General features: G+C 42.1%; 1 protein-coding gene across 5 annotated transcripts in view; it reads right to left on the bottom strand.

Annotated features, from left to right (window-relative positions):
- The window catches only part of ARHGAP24 (Rho GTPase activating protein 24), a 737,825-nt gene that overhangs the window by 83,422 nt on the left and 635,346 nt on the right, over nt 1–19,057 (bottom strand). For 4 of the 5 annotated variants that reach the window (XM_040326578.1, XM_040326570.1, XM_040326599.1 and 1 more), the window contains one exon: nt 16,108–16,230. In XM_040326578.1, coding sequence (XP_040182512.1) covers nt 16,108–16,230 — 123 coding nt within the window. Of the gene's footprint in view, nt 1–3,197; nt 3,989–16,107; nt 16,231–19,057 lie in introns of those variants that run through there. The other variant, XM_040326593.1, reaches the window with a different exon arrangement.

Below are 19,057 nucleotides of genomic sequence, written 5' to 3'. Positions count from 1 at the left end.
TGTACGCGCGACAGAAATCTCCGGGCGGGCATGTACGCTGAAAACGGTCCGGCTGACCGTTTTCATCGTACATGTTTGCCCGTCTGTACGGGGCCTTACACTACACGCCAAGGTAAGCGCCTAACACAGAATCCAGTGACTAAAACAACGTCACAGGCTAGTCCTGCACCTTATTTCTGGCAAGGTCCATGTAAGGCCCACCCCAGGCTTAGTCGAGAAGTTAACCACTTTTGCAGAGGTAAAATGTCCATCCCTTAAGAACAATAGCAAAAAACTAGGGATTGTGAGTGGTTATATTGGGACTGCAGGTACCTACTGTGGTGTGCACGCTGATCCTGTATCCTGCACTGAACAATTATGAAATGTAAATACTTTAATGCTCAAAGTCTAGCACAGGTGCACTTTAATGTAAAAAAAAAATTCAATGGAGTGGGTAACAATTAAAACAATTTTTCAAGAGTTTTGCTGTCAGCATACTCACAGGGGAAATTCCCTGCATGTCCTGTCCTGGTAAAACCAGGACAACAAATATGTTGTTATCACAAGAGAACACAGTGCAATGAAAACCTATAAGGCCTCGTACACACGGCCGAGGAACTCGACGTGCCAAACACATCGAGTTCCTCGGCCAGTTCAGCACTGAAGCCGCCGAGGAGCTCTGCGGGGCGAGAGCTCCCATAGAACAACGAGGAAATAGAGAACATGTTCTCTATTTCCTCGCCGAGCTCCTCGTCGGCTTCCTCGCCCGAAAGTGTACACACGACCAGTTTCCTCGGCAGAATTCAGCCAGAAACTCGGTCGGAAGCTGAATTCTGCCGAGGAAACTGGTCGTGTGTACGGGGCCTAAGACATTTTCAGCCCTCCCATTTTTTGTAAGCAAACATTTTGTTTCCTTGTTTCTGTCTCCATCAGAGAAATATGCCATCACTCCTTATCCCTATGACACCCCATCATAGGAACAGGAAGTGAGGGTAAATCTTCCCAATAGGGACAATAAATGGACATTATAAACGTGACCAACATTTTAACCCTTCTGCCCTCTTTCAAAACTAAAAAAAAGTCTTGTCTGGAGTTTGGCTTTTACAATTACATTTGTATTCGTGGCATCTTAAATTCTTTAAGGGGACAGAGAAAACACAAATTTTTGTTTAGTTCAAACATCAGCTGCTCCATTTCCTTTTTACCAAAGTTGAGAAAAGCAGGATTGTCTCTTTTTATGGTTTTACAGCACCCTTGAAGTGAGATTTTGTTCGACAAATAAATGGATCTATGAATGGATTAAATGATAAATACGCAAATGAGGGTTGGTTGAACTGAACATGCATGAATACATTGTTTGTTTTTTGTTGTTTGTTGATTTACTAAAACTGGAGTGTGCAGCTGTGTTTGGTAGCCAATGCCAATGCCATTCAGCTTCTAACTTCAGCTTGTTCAATTAAGCTTTGACAAAAAAAAAAAAAAAGCATGGAAGCTGATTGGTTATTCTGCAGGGCTTTTGCACTCTCCAGTTTTAGTAAATCAACACCATACTGTTACAAGTATCATTAAAGTAATAGTAGATGCTAAGAACATCACATCACTATAGTGTTAAAGTTGTTTTACCACTGTGTTTATGTTCTGCATAGACGTCAGGCTTCATGTTGCAATGTAGACTGTATACAGTCAATAGTAAAGCTACCTCTGGCCAAATGAGCTGGCAGAGACACGTTTTTAGAAAGCGTCGTAAGTCTTTTTTCTTTCGTTGGTATGTGATTGAGTATATTACTCCTCATCCACCCATTGACTGTTTGCATTTCACCCAGCTAGGAATCTGACTTATTGAGTATTTCAATAAAATACAAGTACAGGAAAGTACTCCAAAATGTAAATACTGTATACAGTAAAACCTTGGATTGCGAGCATAATTCATTCCAGAAACATGCTTGTAATCCAAAGCACTTGTATATCAAAGCATTTTTTACAGGGTATAAAAGAGAAGAGAGGCACCTCTAAGTGTAGCAATAAGTTGCTAAATGTTGTACCTTCATTAAATGTAACCATATTGCTACACTTAGAGGCTCCTCTCTTCTTTTTTTATACTCTGTTGTGACATGACGCTACTCTTATATCAAAACATCACTTGTATATCAAAGCAAAATGTATTAAAACATTTTGCTCATCTTGCAAAACGCTCTCAAACCAAGTTACTCTCAAACCATGGGTTTCCTGTATACAATTAGAATACTACTACCCAAAAATCTTGTATATTTGAAAAACTCTGCGCTTAAGTGACAAAACAAATAACAAAAAATGTTTTTAAGCAACAGCAGCCAGCACTACAGGTACTTGATACCAACCCACAACACAATGAATGCAGCGCTATCACTTTTCTTCATGAGCTCTGCACTTATTCTTTATGCCCAAAAATATTATCAAACAATGCACAAGAGCTTTGCAGTGATTTGAAAAGTCTGTAACAGCAAGCAAAGCAAAATGCAAAGCAAAATGCAATGCATTATAATATTTGTATTTTATAGGCACCAGTAAAGAATACTGGTGGCTCACTATTTGGTAGACATGTGCAGACTGGAATATTTTGTTTTGTTTTTTCGTTTGGAAAATAAATTTATTTAGTTACTCCCGAAAATCGTTTTGATTTATTTCGTTTTTCGTTGGGGAATAGCTTTCGTCCGAAAATCCAATAATACTTGGTTTCTGTCGAATGGTCAAAAGAATATTCGACGGAACGTCGAAACTTTACGTCGAATCGTACATTTCCGTTCGAATATTCCGCCTACAAGAATTCTAATGTTGTATGACTAGTAATAATGTCGAATCTATTCTCTATAATGTCGAATCTATTTTCTCATAAATCTAAATCTATTCTCTGTAATGTCGAATCTATTCTTTCTATAGTGTCGAATCTTTTCTCTATGATGTCGAATCTTTTTTCTATGATGTCAAATCTTTTCTCTATAATGTCGAATCTCTCTATATCGAATTTTTACCGTAACGAAAACGAAAATAAAGCATTTTTTATGTCGGATCTTTCGGTTTTCGTTTCTTGCGCTTTCGTTATCGTTTGTTAAAACGATAACGAAAAAACACGATTTTCGGACGAAAATGCATTCTAACGAAAACTAATGCACATGTCTACTATTTGGTTCTCGAAGCAAATACATTCTAGTAGTAGGTGGATTCAACAAATGCAGACATACCTCTCCGGAAGCTAAAGCACCTTTTTATTTTCCTATAAGTGCCTTTGGGTATGAAAGGGCTGGAGGGAAAGGAGGCTGAGGAAGAAGCTGCTGCATTTCGGTCTTCAAGCATCATACAGGTGCCAGCAGGTGTGGGAACTACTGGTGTCCTTTAAAAGTACCATTGGGATGAGACGTATGAGTCATTCCTGAATCACTTTAATGTCATTTTCTTGGTATTGTTTGCTGCCTTGCGTGTTTACTTCAATTTCCTTCTGTCAGTTTAGAAAGGTTACTTAGAAAAGATTCAGAAAAAAAGAACTCATCATTGGATCACATGGTCAGCCTAGCAGTTATAGTCACAGGAGACGACAGCCTACCCACTCAGGTGGAAATGCCAAATTGTAAAAGAACAACTAAAAAAAAAGCAATTTATCGATCCCTACCGGATGATTCAATACATTTCCAGATTTTTAGAAAAAAAATAAATAAAAGAAATACATGAAAGTCTGCCAATTTTAGACATCCAGTCTCAGCACCTTTTTCAAGAAGATTCTTCTGAAAGTAACTCCCTGTATCAGCATGCTTGACACCAAAGCTTGGCGGAGAGAAAGGAGCTGACAAGAATCCCCAGGAACTTATTTTCTTTTCTCTCTGTTAGCTGAATGGAAGTGTAAGTTACATTACTCCTTAGCCTAGGTATTAAATGGCTCTGTGCGCTCCAGGCGCTTTGCATGCAGCAGGTGCAGTTGTAAGCTTCAGCGAGAGGGAAAGGAGTAAACAACTAACCCAGGCAGCAGTAGCAATGAATTCCCTTGCTCTGACTTTGACTTGACTTCAAGCAGGCATCACGTGTGACAGCTTAGTGATTATTAAAGGTGCAGTCCTACTCCTTCATTCCTTCGTCAATTAACCTCTACTGCTTTTCACGGAATCTGCAGTACTTCAGCACAGTTCTACCAAATACGCACGTCTCAAGGATAATAAATCAATTTGTGTATGTTTATTGTAACAATTAGTGGCATGAATTACAATAGATACACTTTATAAATGTGTATGTACAAAGGAAGCATAAAATTAACCACCCCCTTCCTGCCCAGAGGACTTTTTGCGATTCGGCACCGCGTCGCTTTAACTGACAATTGCGCGGTCGTGCGACGTGGCTCCCAAAAAAAATGTACGCCTTTTTTTCCCCACAAATAGAGCTTTCTTTTGGTGGTATTTGATCACCTCTGCGGTTTTTATTTTTTGCGCTATAAACAAAAATAGAGCGACAATTTTGAAAAAAAAAAAAAATTTTACTTGTTGCTATAATAAATAGCTCAATTTTTTTTTCTATATTTTTTTTCCCTCAGTCTAGGCCGATACGTATTCTACATATTTTTAGTAAAAAAAAAAAAAAAAATCGCAATAAGCAACTGGTTTGCGCAAAAATTATAGCGCCTACAAAATAAGGGACATAATTATTATTTGTTATTTATTTTTTTACTAGTAATGGCGGCGATCTGCGATTTTTATTGCGACTGCGACATTATGGCGGACACATTGGACACTTTTGACACATTTTTGGCACCATTCACATTTTTACTGCAATCAGTGCTATAAATATGCACTAATTACTGTATAAATGTGACTGGCAGGGAAAGGGTTAACACTAGGGGGTGAGGAAGGGGTTAAAGGTGTGTCCTATATAGTGTTCTAACTGTGGGGGAAGGGGGGTAACTGGGGGAGGTGACCGATCTGTGTCTCTATGTACAAGAGACACAGATCGGTCTCCTCTCTCCCTGACAGCACCGCTGTCTGTGAGAGCCGGCAATGAGAAATGATCTCATATGTAAACATATGAGATCATCTCTCATTGGCCGCACAGATCGCCTAGCAAACGGCCACTCCGATTGGCCGTTCACGGCGATCTGTGATTGGCTGTGTCCAAGGGACACGGCCAGCACATAAGTTCCCTGCTGCGCGCTCGGGAGCTCGGGCGGGGAACGCGGAAAGGGGCGGACGTCAATTGACGGCGCCCTGGAGAAGTAGAACCACCCTGCGGCCGTCAATAGTCGTACGGCCGTCGGGAAGTGGTTAAATATGTGATACATGAATACACTGTAAGGGCCAGATTCACTTATCTGAGCGCACCTTTGTGCGGGCGTAGCGTATCCTATTTACGCTACGCCGCCGCAACTTAGACAGGCAAGTGCAGTATTCACAAAGCACTTGCTCCGTAAGTTGCGGCGGCGTAGCGTAAATGGCCCGGCGTAATTCAAAGTAGGCTGGTAGGGGGCGTGTTGTATGGAAATGAATCGTGACCCCACGTAAATGACGCGCCTAACGAACAGCGCATGCTCAGTATCACGTCGAATTTTCTCCCTAAATTACGCCAGCTCAACGCTTAGTCGATGTGAACGTAACCTACGCCCATCCCCATTCACGTACGACTTACGCAAACGATGTAAAATACGACGCTGTTCCGACGTTTCCGACGTCCATACCTTAACAAGACTTACCCCTGCTTTATGAGGGGTAAAGTTACACCGGTCGTACACCTTACGTAAACAGCGTATATTAATACGGCTGGCGCAAGTACGTTCGTGAATCGGCGTATCTAGCTCATTTGCATATTCGACGCGGAAATATACGGAAGCGCCCCTAGCGGCCAGCGTAAATATTCACACAAGATTCCACGGCGTAGGAGACTTACGCCGCTCGTATCTTGGCAACAGTGAGGCGTATCTGATTCTATGAATCAGTCGCATAGATACGATGGCGTACATTCGGACTTACGACAGCGTACGTGGAGATATGCCGTCGTAAATCCTTTGTGAATCTGGCCCTGTATTTTTATAACTCCCACTATGAAATATAGGAAATATGGGCTCCCAGTGGCAAGAAAAAGACCATATTTTTTATCTGAATTTCTACCTGAATTTAGAGACACAACACACACACGTGCATGCATGTAATTAAAAAAATAATCCATATACAGTGGAACCTTGGATTACGAGCATAATCTGTTCCAGGAGAATGCTTGTAATCCAAAGCACTCGCATATCAAAGCGAGTTTCCCCATAGAAGTCAATGGAAACAAATATAATTTGATCCGCATTGACTTCTATTGCATGGAATACTGCATTTGGCCAGAGGTGGGGGGGGGGCACCGACAAGCCTTGGAAATACTCGGGGACAGCTCGGCTGATATCGAAAACTCTCGGAAAAGGCTCGGAAACACAGTATTTCTGAGTGTTTCCCTGTATTTCCGAACGGCTCCGAACTATTCCGAGTGTCACCGGCGCAACTCTGGCCAAATGCGGTACTGAACACCCCATTAGCTTGAATTCTGCTTGTTTTACGAGACAACACTCGCAAACCGAGTCAGTTAATATTAATATTCAGGGTGACCGCTATCTTTTCCCTGACTTAACAAATCAAGTGTCACGTTCATTTTAAATTCTGGAGTACAGAATCAAACAATTATTTTGCTGAGGCCAGATTAATGCAATATGGATTCTGGTTGGTTTCCATGAATTACTGCATCAAATAAAGGGTGGCTAAAGTCAAGAACCAAAATTTACATGTGTTTCAGGCTTGAATTCTTAATTGTTTCATCATGTTTCTTTAAAGCTCTGTAAACATTTAAACATCCTCGTAAATACCTTAGAAAAATTCCAGAGATCCCCATCTGCAATTATTTCCTGTATACCCGTGTCTACAATTTTTTTGGTCCTCTCAATATCTTGCTTCATAGCCACCCACTCAGATGCACTAAGAGCAGGGACTACAAATGTTAGTGATGAGGAGTAATGAGCCCAATGAAAGAACACATCTCCGGCTGACTTTAGCTGTGCTGGTCTGTTGCTTGTTTACTTTTTCAGATGCTGATGTCATAGAATGTAATCAAGCAATTGATGGGCAGACAGCATAGCCAAATTCTACACCAGCCAGCTTTTCTTTGGAACATGCACATCTAAAGGGTACCCAGGGGTGTATTCTTTTACTCTGGCTCAGAGAGAACAGCAGTACAGTTTGAGCATGGCACTACAAGTAACCATGGGAGATGTAGTTTTGCAATAAGCAAGAAGTTGATGCATCACACTCTTCCTCTGGCTGTTATTAAGAGCTGAACATACTAAACAAAAACAAAAGCTGCAACTACAGAGGATATGCACACATTTTCAAAGTTAGAAAAAAATATTACAATACTAATACAGCGTTTTGAGTCAGTGATTATTGTATTTTTATTATTATTATTTCATGTAATACTACTTTTATTGTTACTACTTTAAAGTACTTTAATACTTTTCTACTAAATAATACAGTACTTTTAGTACTTTAGTCCTTTAACCTTTTCACACCGGCCGCAGGCAAATATGTGGCATCTCGGCCCGTTGGCCCTGTGTAAACCACTCACCGTCCTGAGAGCGCACTCCCTGAGTGCTCCCAGCATGGTAGCCGGCAGTTACCTAATGCATACTAGCAATCACCCTGAACTTTCCGATCATGTGGTCGCATGACCCGAATGCCCATCTCCGCCTCCCAGCATTTAGAAGCCTTAAAGGGTCAGGACTCAGAAGGCGGCCGGTGGGAAGGTAAGATTAGATGTGTCCGTAAGATTAGATGTCTAGTGCATCCCCTCCCCATATATTAGATGTCAACAGCAACCCCAACATCAGAGTTTGAGTCCCCTACTCTCCCTTACATCACAGTGCACTCCCCTTTCCTTATGCTGCTGCTTGGAAGAAGCTGGATGCGTTGCTTGAAAGCAGAAAGTAAGGGTCTGGAGTAGGACCAGAGGAGGACTGGAGCTCTCCTGCAGCTGCAGGAGATGTGTGAGGGCCACATGAAATGGCCTGAAGGGCTAGATTCGGCCCGTGGGCCTTGTGTTTGAAACTTGTGTGCTAGATAATTGTGATGTGGATTGTGTGATTCATACAAGACATCCTTTAAAAAAAAAAAAAAAAAGTACCTCGGTACTGCTTCACTTGTGGACAGACCACAGTCCATGATTATAATAAATTAATGTAGCATTTATTTATGTATTACCGTATATACTCGAGTATACGCCGACCCAAATATAAACCGAGGCACCTAATTTTACCACGAAAAACTGGGAAAACGTATTGACTGAAGTCCATCTGCATGCCTCACTGTGCCTCACTTTGCCTTACTGTGTCCATGTGCATGCCTCCCTGTGTCCATGCCTCACTGTGTCCAAGCCTCACTGTGCCCATGCCTCACTGTGCCCATGCCTCACTGTGTCCATGACGTTTAACATGAGAGTCTATGAAACAGGTGCCCGGCTTTGAAGAATCTGTGCTCCCCGGCCGTAGGTCAAACGGACAACAAACTTTGCACACTTGTAGAGGAAGAGTGTCGGTACCGGGTCCCCAAAGTCCGGGAGATCAGGTGCAAAAAGGTGACTCTAGGGGGGATTTTCAGAGCAAAAAAATTTGCTGAAAAACTTGGCGTATATACAGTATAATCATTTGCAACCAGTGTGGTGTACCTTGAGTTCCAAATGGAATGCAACATTTTCCACAGTGCGTGATGATTTGGGGAGCATTGTCATCTGCTGGTGTTGAGAGATGCTGATTTGATTTCCAGCAGGACTTGGCACCTGCCCACACTGACGAAAGTACCAATACCTGGTTTAATAATTATGGTATCACTGTGCTTGATTAGCCAGCAAACTCGTCTGACCTAAACACTATTGAGAATCTGTGGGGTATTATCAAGAGGAAGATGAGAGACACCAGACCCAACAATGCAGACAAGCTGAAGGCCAAGGGCTTCCATAGCACCTCAGCAGTGCAGCAGGGTGATCACCTCCATGTCATGCAGTAATTCATGCAAGAGGAGGCCAAACCAAGTATTGAGTGCATACTATATTGTACATGGGCATACTTTTCAGTAAGCCAACATTTCTGTATTAAAAATCCTTTTTTTTTTTTATTGATCTTATGTAGAGTTGAGTGAACCCGAACTGTAAAGTTCGGGTTCGGTACGGACTTTGGGTTTTTCCCGAACCCAAATCCGAATAATTGCTGAAAGTTCGGGTCCGGGTTCGGAGTTCGGGGAAAAAAAAATGCGCGGAGGTCCCCCCAAATTCAATAACCAGACCCTTTAGGTTTGGTGTGGATTTTAAGGGGAACTCCACCCCAAATTAAAAAAAAAATGGCGTGGAGTTCCCCCTAAAATCCACACCAGACCCCTTATCCGAGCACGTTTACCTGGCCGGCCGCAGAAAAGAGGGGGGGACAAAGTGCGGCCCCCCCTCTCCTGAACCGCACCAGGCCACATGCCCTCAACATTGGGAGGGTGCTTTTGGGTGCCCCCCAAAGCACCTTGTCCCCATGTTGATGGGGACAAGGGTCTCATCCCCACAACCCTTGCCCGGTGGTTGTGGGGGTATGCGGGCAGGGGGCTTATTAGAATCTGGAAGACCCCTGTTGAGGGCATGTGGCCTGGTGCGGTTCAGGAGAGGGGGGGCCCCCCCTCTTTTCTGCGGTCGACCAGGTCAACATGCTCGGATAAGGGGTCTGGTGTGGATTTTAGGGGGAACTACACGCCATTTTTTTTTTTAATTTTTAAATTTGGGGTGGAGTTCCCCTTAAAATCCACACCAGACCTGAAGGGTCTGGTTATGGATATTAAGGGGGAACCCCACGTAATTTTTTTTTTAAATTGACGGCGAGGTTCCCCTTAATATCCATACCAGACCTAAAGGGTCTGGTTATTGAATTTGGGGGGACCTCCGCGCATTTTTTTTTTTTTTTACCAAAAGTCCGTGTCCCATTGACTTCAATGGGGTTCGGAGTTCGGGTTCCCGAACCCAAACTTTTTTTTTAAAGTTCGGGTTCGGGTCCGAACCCAAACATCCAGGTGTCCGCTCCACTCTAATCTTATGTAATATTCAAATTTTCTGAGATACAGAATTTGGGGTTTTCACTAGCTGTAAGCCATAATCATCATAATTAAAAGTAAGAAATACTTGAAATATATCACTCTGTGTGTAACACATCTATATAAAATACATGAGTTTCACTTTTTGAATTGAAATAATGAACTTTTTGATGACATTCTAATTTTACGAGAAGCACCTGTATATTCTTTACATTTATTACACTGTTATGTCCAAATGACTTTCACAGTTCAGTTCGTCAATCATGCATAATAGCTTTTTTTATGCAAACACCCCAGAAATGTCCTGAGTGACTTTGCCTTATGTTATTTATTTAAGTTACAATGTTCATTCTCTTACAAGGAATTGTGTTTAGGACACTTTCACCCCCAGCAGGAGTAAACAAACATTAATTTAATCATGTAGTTAATGATTAATAGAGCTGCCAGCTCACACAGCAGACCTGATGAAGCAGGGTTATGACAGACCAAGCGCTGGTTTGTTAATAAACTGATTGTTATCCATGCTCCATCCATATCCTTAGATAGATCTATCTTAACTAATGATCTTTTATCTATCTATCTATCTATCTATCTATCTATCTATCTATCTATCTATATATATATATATATATATATATATATATATATATATATATATATATATATATATATATATATATAGAGAGAGAGAGAGAGAGATCTGATATAGATATAGATATATCTATATATAGATAGATATATAGATACATATATACACACTGAGCAAAATTATAAACGCAACACTTTTGTGTTTGGCCCTATTTATCATAAGCTGAACGCAAAGATCTACGACTTTTTCTATGTACACAAAAGGCCTATTTCGCACAAATATTGTTCACAAATCTGTCTAAATCTGCGTTAGGGCCCTTTCACATGGATAGACAGACCTAAAAAAAATGGCAGGCGGACATGAACGGGCACTCCGTGCTCCTCTATGGAGCCACGAATGTCAGCGGTGACATGCCCGCTGACATCTGACCCACTCCGATCCGCCAAAGTGTGATGGAGGAAAACCCTACTTTTCCATCCGTCTGGCGGATCGGATAAAAATGGACTCTACGGTACGTCGTCATCTGATCCCCCATAGAGGAGAGCGGCGCTCTGACAGGTCGGTCCCTGCATAGTGTGCAGAGACAGACCTGTCATCTGCCTGCTCAGCAGGGATTGACGGAGCGATCCCCGGTGAGCTAAAGTGGAGCCCGCACAGGGACAGCCCCGTGTGAAAGGGTCCTTAGTGAGCACTTCTCCTTTGCCCAGATAATCCATCCACCTCACAGATGTGGCATATCAAGATGCTGATTGGACAGCATGATTATTGCATAGGTGTGCCTTAGGCTGGCCCCAATAAAAGGGCGCTCTAAAATGTGCAGTTTTATCACACAGCACAATGCCACAGATGTTGCAAGTTTTGAGGAAGCTTGCAATTGGAATTCTGACTGCAGAAATGTCCACCAGACCTGTTGCCCTTGAATTAAATGTTAATTTCTCTACCATAAGTCGTTTCCAAAGGCATTTCAGAGAATTTGGCAGTACATCCAACCAGCCTTACAACCGCAGACCGCGTGTAACCACACCATCCCAGGACTTTCCAAATCCAGTATCTTAACCTCCAAGATTGTCTGAGACCAGCCAACCAGGCAGCTGCTGCAACAATCGGTTTGCCTAACCAAAGAATTTCTGCACAAACTAATAGACCTGACTGCATTTTGTCATCGTAACCGACTTGAGTGGGCAAATGCTCACAATTGATGGCGTCTGGCACAGTGTTTCACTGTACAGGGCAGATGGTGTAGTGTAGTGTGGTTTGTTGATGTCAACGTTGTGGATCAAGTGGCCCATAGTGGCGTTGGGGTTATGGTATGGGCAGGCATATGCTATGGACAAAGAACACAGGTGCATTTAATTTATGGCATTTTAGGTATTTTACCAGTAGTAGCAAATTGGTAAAAGACGTCACAGAGATGGGGGACTAGTTCTTGGGCAAATCTCTTATAATATTCATTTGGGAATCCGTCTGGGCCCGGTGCTTTATGTAGTGGTAAGTTACATATCAGTTTGTGAATTTCAGTGAGAGAAAAAGGAGCTGCAAGGAGGTCAAGTAGTTCTCGGGAGATAGAAGGGAGGGGGACGGAAGCTAAGAAACTTGATATATCTGCTTGGGTAGGTGAAGGAAGGGGGTCTGAATTCGAAAGGTTGTAGAGTTTTGCGTAAAAATTGCTAAACTCATTGGCAATATCCAACGGGTTAGTTAATTTTCTTATTGGAAAGTTGCTTCTTAAATTGTTTAGCCATATAGGCCCCTGGTTTGTTGGCTGCCGAATAGGTTTGTAAACGTAGTAATTTGATGTAATGCCCCGTACACACCATCACTTTATGTGATGGAAAAAAACGACACTTTCTGTGAAGTAAAAAATGACGTTTTTGAAACTTCAATTTTCAAAGACGAAGTTGCCTACACACCATCGTTTTCTCACAATGTTCTTGCAAAGCGAGGTTACGTTCTCATCACTTTTTACCATTGAAGCTTGCTTCATAAGTAGCTTCTGGGCATGCGTGGATGAAAAAACGTCTTAGAAAACGACGTTTTTTGCTACACACGGTCAATTTCTGTGAAGTAAAAAGTGCACTTTTGAAAAACGACACATAAAATTGAAGCATGCTTCAATTTTTTTTGGTCGTTTTTTACAAGACATAAAACGACGTTTTCCCCCACACACAGTCAATTAAAGTGACGTTTTTAAAAACGTCATTTTTTTTCATCACATAAAGTGATGGTGTGTACGCGGCATAATAGTCAAAGTCTTTACGAAGGTGGTCACTGAGTTGGAGACTCAGGGATGGACTGGCCATTGGGACTACAGGGAGTTTCCCGGTGGGCCGATGGCTCAGTGGGCCGGCTTCAGTGACAGCAGCCTGGGAGTTTCTCACTTCTGCCTAATCTTGTCCCATGAGGGGGGGCACCGAACTGATTCTTTGCCCCGGGAGAAATAATGTCTAGCTTCCCCACTGGTACTGCCTATAAGAGTACGAGTACCAGCTGTTCTACTCTAATAAAGTAAAACGGCTAGTGGCTAGTGAAGGGGGAGAGGGGGCTTGGGTGGCCGGGGGGGGGGGGGTGCGGGAGTTGTCCGGCCCCAACGTGAGAGACCTGTCAAAGTGGGCCAGTCTGGATGAAGTCCAGGGCCAAATTTTTGTCCCAGTCCAGCCCTGGTTGGAGTCTAAGATTTTTAAGATCGGAAGAGATAGCTTGCGAAGGGGAACTCTTATGCCGTGTACACACGATCAGTCCATCCGATGTCATACATGGACCGTTTTCATCGGTTAACCGATGAAGCTGACTGATGGTCTGTCGCGCCTACACACCATCGGGTAAAAAAAAACATTGTGTCAGAACACGGTGACGTAAAACACAACGACGTGTTGAAAAAAACTAAGTTCAATGCTTCCACCTCATTAGGGGGTGTCAGTGGCGACCATAGCTGGATTCATGCAATGCATGAATCTAGTTATGGTGATAGAATGGTGGACGCACCGCCACTGCTACTATGTGTTGGGTAGATCAGCTTAAAGGGGATATACACCCTCTCCTATACCCAGTGAAGTAATCAGCCTCAGATGATACACAGAGATGAAACAAATCTCCCTACATAAGTTTTATATGGATATCTGCTTGCTATATTCTTTAGAATTCCTACAGTATATCATGTTCGAATTTTTACTTTCTCATTCAGCAGTAGCAGTGTAGTCTTGGCTTACACTGTATGACAGCTGATTTGAGGAAAGACACACACACACCCACGCCACATAGGCAGACAAACAAAGATACTTTCTGAGCTGTGCTGTGAATAGATCAGCTCTATGCTAATCTATTTAAAGCACCCACCCTGACAACAATTTCAGGCTGGTTTTATCTCCCAATTTGGAGGACTTGTCAAAAGTTATCATGCTGATAACAGAGGAATTAAACAGCAGAAAGACACACGACTCTTGGCTTTGGCAAGAGATAAGTAAACACTACAGATAGATGTGCCTAGGTCAATTTCCACGAATCGGGTTACCATCCTTACCTAACAATTGTTGAGAATAGATAGCAACATAGAGTGAGAATTGTTTTCAATTAGTTGGTCAATATGTACATTAAGAGAATGAGTGATAAAACCCAACCAGTATGCAATACCAAAGCAAGCCAGCAAATTTAATGAGCGAATATGGCTACCCTGTGTACAGATATAACTACAAACTATATCCTGAAACAAGGGTTTTATAGCAAGAATATCGGCATCAAGCTGAGCTCATAAGCATTAGGAGCTAATCAGGCTCTGATGCCTGCATGTGCTGACAGCGAACATGTTATTAGGAGGAATAGGCATAAGGATGACCTCAGTGTGTTGCTTCCCCTCCATTGTCTAATCCGCAGACTGGGGGTGTTGTATTACCAATGTTATCCTCCTTGCTGTGTTGTTGCTGCAACAGAGGCTAACACACACCACAAGCCAAAGAGAATTGCAAACCATTTGGCAGCTAATAAAATCCCAATATACTGTATGTATTTTAACTGTTTAGCTTCATTCTATGAACTCTAATTAAAATGAAACCTATTCCTGAAATTCTGATATATCACATGTATGACAACAGGATAATTGTTCCAAAAACTGTACCCTTTATCATTAAATAGCAGTCCAAGGGCCAGATTCTCAAAGGGCTTACGACGGCTTACGACGGCGCAACGCCATTTGCGCCGTTGTAAGTCCTAATCTGGCCCGGCGTATCTATGCGACTGATTCTTAGAATAGATATCCATTAGATCTGACAGGCGTAAGGCTCTTACGCTGTCAGATCTTAGATGCACATTTTTTTCCCGCCGCTAGGTGTTGCCAACGTCGTTTTCCCCATCGTCTATGCAAATTAGCTATTTACGCGAGATTCCCGAACGTACGCGCGGTCGACGCAGTGCATTTACGACGTTTCCGTAGCATTTGTGACTGCTATATGAGGGGCAACCAATGTTAAGTATGGCCGTCGTTCCCGCATCGAAATTTAAAAATGTACGCCGTTTGCGAAAGTCGTCCGTGAATGGCGCTGGATGCCATTTACGTTAACGTTGAAACCAATGACGTCCTTGCGACGTCATTTAGCGCTATGCACGTCGGGAAATTTTAGGGACGGCGCATGCGCAGTACGATCGGTGAGGGAACGCGCCTAATTTAAATGATCCACGCCCCCCTACCTGGATCATTTGAATTAGGCGGGCTTGCGCCAGAGGATTTACGCTACGCCGCCGCAACTTTACAGGCAAGTGCTTTGTGAATCAATAAGAAAATATTGTGTTGCGCTGATAATCAAGTAAAAAATTGCATACATATATATATATACCATATACATAAATAAGAACCCCCTACACCTCAAAGAATCCAGCAAACAAACCCTCCCTTTAGTCGCACCACTGCCGCCACCTCCCCTCACTCGCACCACAGCCATCGCCCCCTCACCCCCCGCAGAAGACGGACAGGAAGGTGGCCTTACCTAAGGAGGCAGATGAGAGATGACTAGGATCCAGGGTAGGGCTGTTGCTCCAGCTTGCCAAGGGAAGGCTTGGGACTTCTCCTCCTGACCGAACAGGAAGTGGGTTCTAAGACCCTCTGGCCTATCGAGTCTCGGGACCCGCTTCCTGATTGGCCGGGAGGTGAATCAGGAAGACAATAGCGAATATTAATTCTCTATTGTCACACAACTGGGTGGGCTCAGGGCATTCTGCATGTAAATTAGGGGCCGGGCGCACAAATTAGGGGGGTTGCATCTTTGTGCCCCTTACGGGTGGGCCACCACTGAAATCCAGTGTCACTTTTATGCCCATTCACATATTGTCAGGGTCTCACAATATAAATCTGTTCCAAAAAATAGCATTATATTAGTTCTTTCCATCAGGGTGTAAACCCTATTGCAAGCAATGCATTAAGAAAATACATTTTAGCCTTTAGAACAACTTTAATCTTACCTCCACCGAATGGTGCCCATATGACTCTACGAATAGACTTCACCCAGTCTTCCATGTCATTCTGCGTGCTGGCCATAAGAAGGTATGTTTCATGATTTGCAGTCATCCGTTCCCGATCTCCCCCTGAAAATTAGAACAAAGAGTTGTAAACATCTTTGAAGTTACAAGATACTTCGATTTTGGTACAAAAGGTGATGGTTGCAGCAATACAAACATAAGCTGCTTACTTAAAGTTACATTCCATGCAGATGTATAGAAATATTAAATACATAAATTAATAAATAGAAATTACGTAGAACTAGCATAATTATCTGACTGTTGATAGTCAGAACATTGGTGGGGTTTTACTTGGTAATGTCACACCAAGAGCATTGTTACAGTATCCTACAGAACAGTTGTCCTGTCCCTTAGCACCATAATGAGGTCCACTAAAATGACAATAGTGTCTCTTGTCACAATGAAAATATCTTTCTGTGCCATAACTGAAGTAGTGCAATTTCAAAGCTGCATTCGGTATAAATGGGGATTTAAAGAATCTTCTGGCATCATAAGGGTATCTACTGACACCATAATACAATCTCCTCCATTAATAGTATCTTCTGTGATCATAACAATCTCCCAACACCACAGTATTACCAACAAAAAAATATCCAGTAGAAGCATTATACTATTATATGCTGCTGCCTTAGGTACCACATACAACTCATGTACTGTATTATATTATACTATGTCCCCAGAGTACATAAAGCATTCAAATATGTATCTATATCAATTAAAACAATTATCCTTTTAAGATGTGTTTTTTAATGTATTTCTCAGAAAATAGCAATATAATCATAGACTAAACACTAAAAGAAAAAAATGATTGTGTCCCATTAACACTATGGACCACCACATGTTTCGAGAAAAACAGGACCATACCAAGTGTGGCAGACATATTTCATACATCTTTTCAAGGAGTGAAGCTTACCGGAAACAAGCATTGTTTATTCTAAATTGGGGAAGGTTTGGCTGTTTGGGGCAGAGTTTGTCTAAAATGTAGGTACAACAGTTTGCAGCTTCTATTTTTGCAATAACCGGACATATGTTTTACATATTTACCTACAGGCATGAAATGGAAATCCCAGGTTGCTTTAGGAGCAGTACATTTTTGCATGTAGCTATGTTTTTAACAGTATTATATTACGGTATGTAAATGAAAGCCTGTACATATAATGGTAGTTACCATTGCCTTCTTTTAAAACTTCCAGTTGCCTGGCTTTCACACTGAACTAGTGGCTTCAATACTTTCTAATGGTGCAGATCTTGTAGGCCAAGACTGTTGACTTCACATTGACTTTCTTATCAGCCTGCTTGTTCTGGGCCAATTAATTTGCAGGTCTTGAAGCCAGAGACTAGAGATTTTAGAAAAAGGTCAACATTGACAGATCCCCAAAATATCTTTCAGCATAGGTTTCATTTAGCAAGGCTTCCTACCTTTCCATGCACGGTAACAAGCAAAGACCCTTTTTACATGAGTTACCTCAACACACATTAATACACTGCATATGTGCATTGCGTTGCATTGACATTCTTGTTCAAAGATTTTATTGAAAAGTATAAGTGGTACAAACAATAGTCCAAAAAATGACTAAAGACATGTAAATAACACAATGGTAGCTATGCATGACTGCAGTAAGAAGATCCAGATAAAAAAGTAAAGGGTGGATCCTACATGGGAGAACCTTAATGACAGTTGGATAATATCATACAAGTTTAAGGTGTGTAAGCTATATCTAAACTTTTTATCGAATAGACCAGAGTTTGGTAGGATAAAATGGAGGAGGCATTTTTTAGTGTGATAAAAGTGGAGTCAATACTCTCGCAGATTTGGGATTGACACTTCACTGATATAGGGAAGGAAGGGTAAATTTACCTTGTCAGATAGTGGATTTTGTAGCCTTATATGTAAAAATAAAAGGGAATGGAATAGGGGAGGCATTCTACCATGGAGCATTTGGGCTATGGTTCAGACAGGCCATATGGATTGCCATTGTTAGTGGGCTACCAGTAGAGAGAACAGTTGAGAGAGAAAAGTAATAAGAAGTATGAGAGAGAGCTGTCAAACAGCCCCTGAAACAGTTGGAAGCGTAATGGGAAACATACTTAGAGATCCTGGCGGGGACCAAATACCAGCAAGTTAGGACTTTGTAATTGGTTTCTAGTGCCACGATGTTCTGAAAGATGACAAAGTGGCTTGCCAGATGTGGTTCCAGTCTGCTGTATCTAACGTCAGTTCTAAAGCCCTGTACACACGGTAGGACTTTTGGCCAACCAACTTCAAAATCTGCAACTTTTCAAATTTGTCCGACCGTGTGTACGCTCCATCAGACCAACTTTTTCTGGTTTCATCCAACAAAAAGTTGGGTCTGCGAACGGACCAACTTTTCGGCAACAAAAGTCCGATGGTGCTTTGTGTGACTGTGTGTACAGCAATCCAACCAACTTTTGGACAAAGTGCAAATACGAATGCTCAAAACCAATGTTAAAAGCAAAAAACAATAGCAGAAGTTAACCAAAGGGTGGCGGTAAAGAGCAGAAAAGAGCAAAAAAAAACACGTGATGTTAGGAAACTTTTAGAAAAGTTTGCAGAAAAGTCTGACTGTGTGTATGCTATGGGTGTGGCAGGACAAATCAATTAGGACAAAAATCCAAGGGAAATTTTGTTGGATGTCCTACCGTGTGTATGAGCCTTAAGTCTCTTTCCCACTTAGTGTCATTGAGAAGAGAGAGAGGAGATTAGACCTTGCTTATGAGGGTCCCTTTTGCAGGTTTGCTCAAAGAGGGACATGGAGGGGGCAGATGAGTCTCTAGGTATCAGGGTTGTAAGGAAGTGTTTATATTGAAGGTAACAGAAGATTTCAGAGGAAGGGAGGTTAGACAATTCACTAAGGCCCCATACACACGTACG

Source organism: Rana temporaria, chromosome 1 (genome assembly GCF_905171775.1).
Source record: "Rana temporaria chromosome 1, aRanTem1.1, whole genome shotgun sequence".
Taxonomy (NCBI): domain Eukaryota; kingdom Metazoa; phylum Chordata; class Amphibia; order Anura; family Ranidae; genus Rana; species Rana temporaria.
The sequence above is the reverse complement of the archived record's forward strand: the minus strand, read 5'-3'. Positions and strand labels throughout refer to the sequence as shown.